The following is a 254-nucleotide window of genomic DNA, read 5'->3' as shown; positions in this document are numbered from 1 at the left end:
GGGGGGGGGTACTTCATCATCTTCCTCCTGCTATTTCACCGCCTCCTACGCCTTCCCAGAACCGCCTCGCGCAGCTGGAGACACACGTCCACCAACAGCAGGAGGAGGTGCGCGCCCGTGACGCCCGCCTTCAGGAGCACGACGCCCTTGCCGCACAGAGGGAACAGGAACTCCACAAGGCCGCCGCAGATCTCGCCAGCCTCAGGGAAACCGTCAGCCTGAGGGACTCTACGGTGATGGAGCTGCAGGTGGGT

At 64.6% G+C, this 254-nt stretch overlaps 1 protein-coding gene across 1 annotated transcript in view; it reads left to right on the top strand.

Moving 5' to 3' along the window:
• The window catches only part of LOC119594255 (protein lava lamp-like), a gene marked incomplete at its 3' end in the record, with an annotated part of 60,861 nt that extends 60,613 nt beyond the window's left edge, over positions 1–248 (top strand). The window contains 1 exon segment of the mRNA XM_037943324.1: positions 60–248. Coding sequence (XP_037799252.1) covers positions 60–248 — 189 coding nt within the window.
• Positions 249–254: the final 6 nt, after the last annotated feature.

The sequence above is a fragment of the Penaeus monodon genome, chromosome 33 (assembly GCF_015228065.2).
Source record: "Penaeus monodon isolate SGIC_2016 chromosome 33, NSTDA_Pmon_1, whole genome shotgun sequence".
Taxonomy (NCBI): Eukaryota; Metazoa; Arthropoda; class Malacostraca; order Decapoda; family Penaeidae; genus Penaeus; species Penaeus monodon.
Note: the sequence above shows the minus strand (reverse complement) of the source record. Positions and strands in the feature narration are given on the sequence as shown.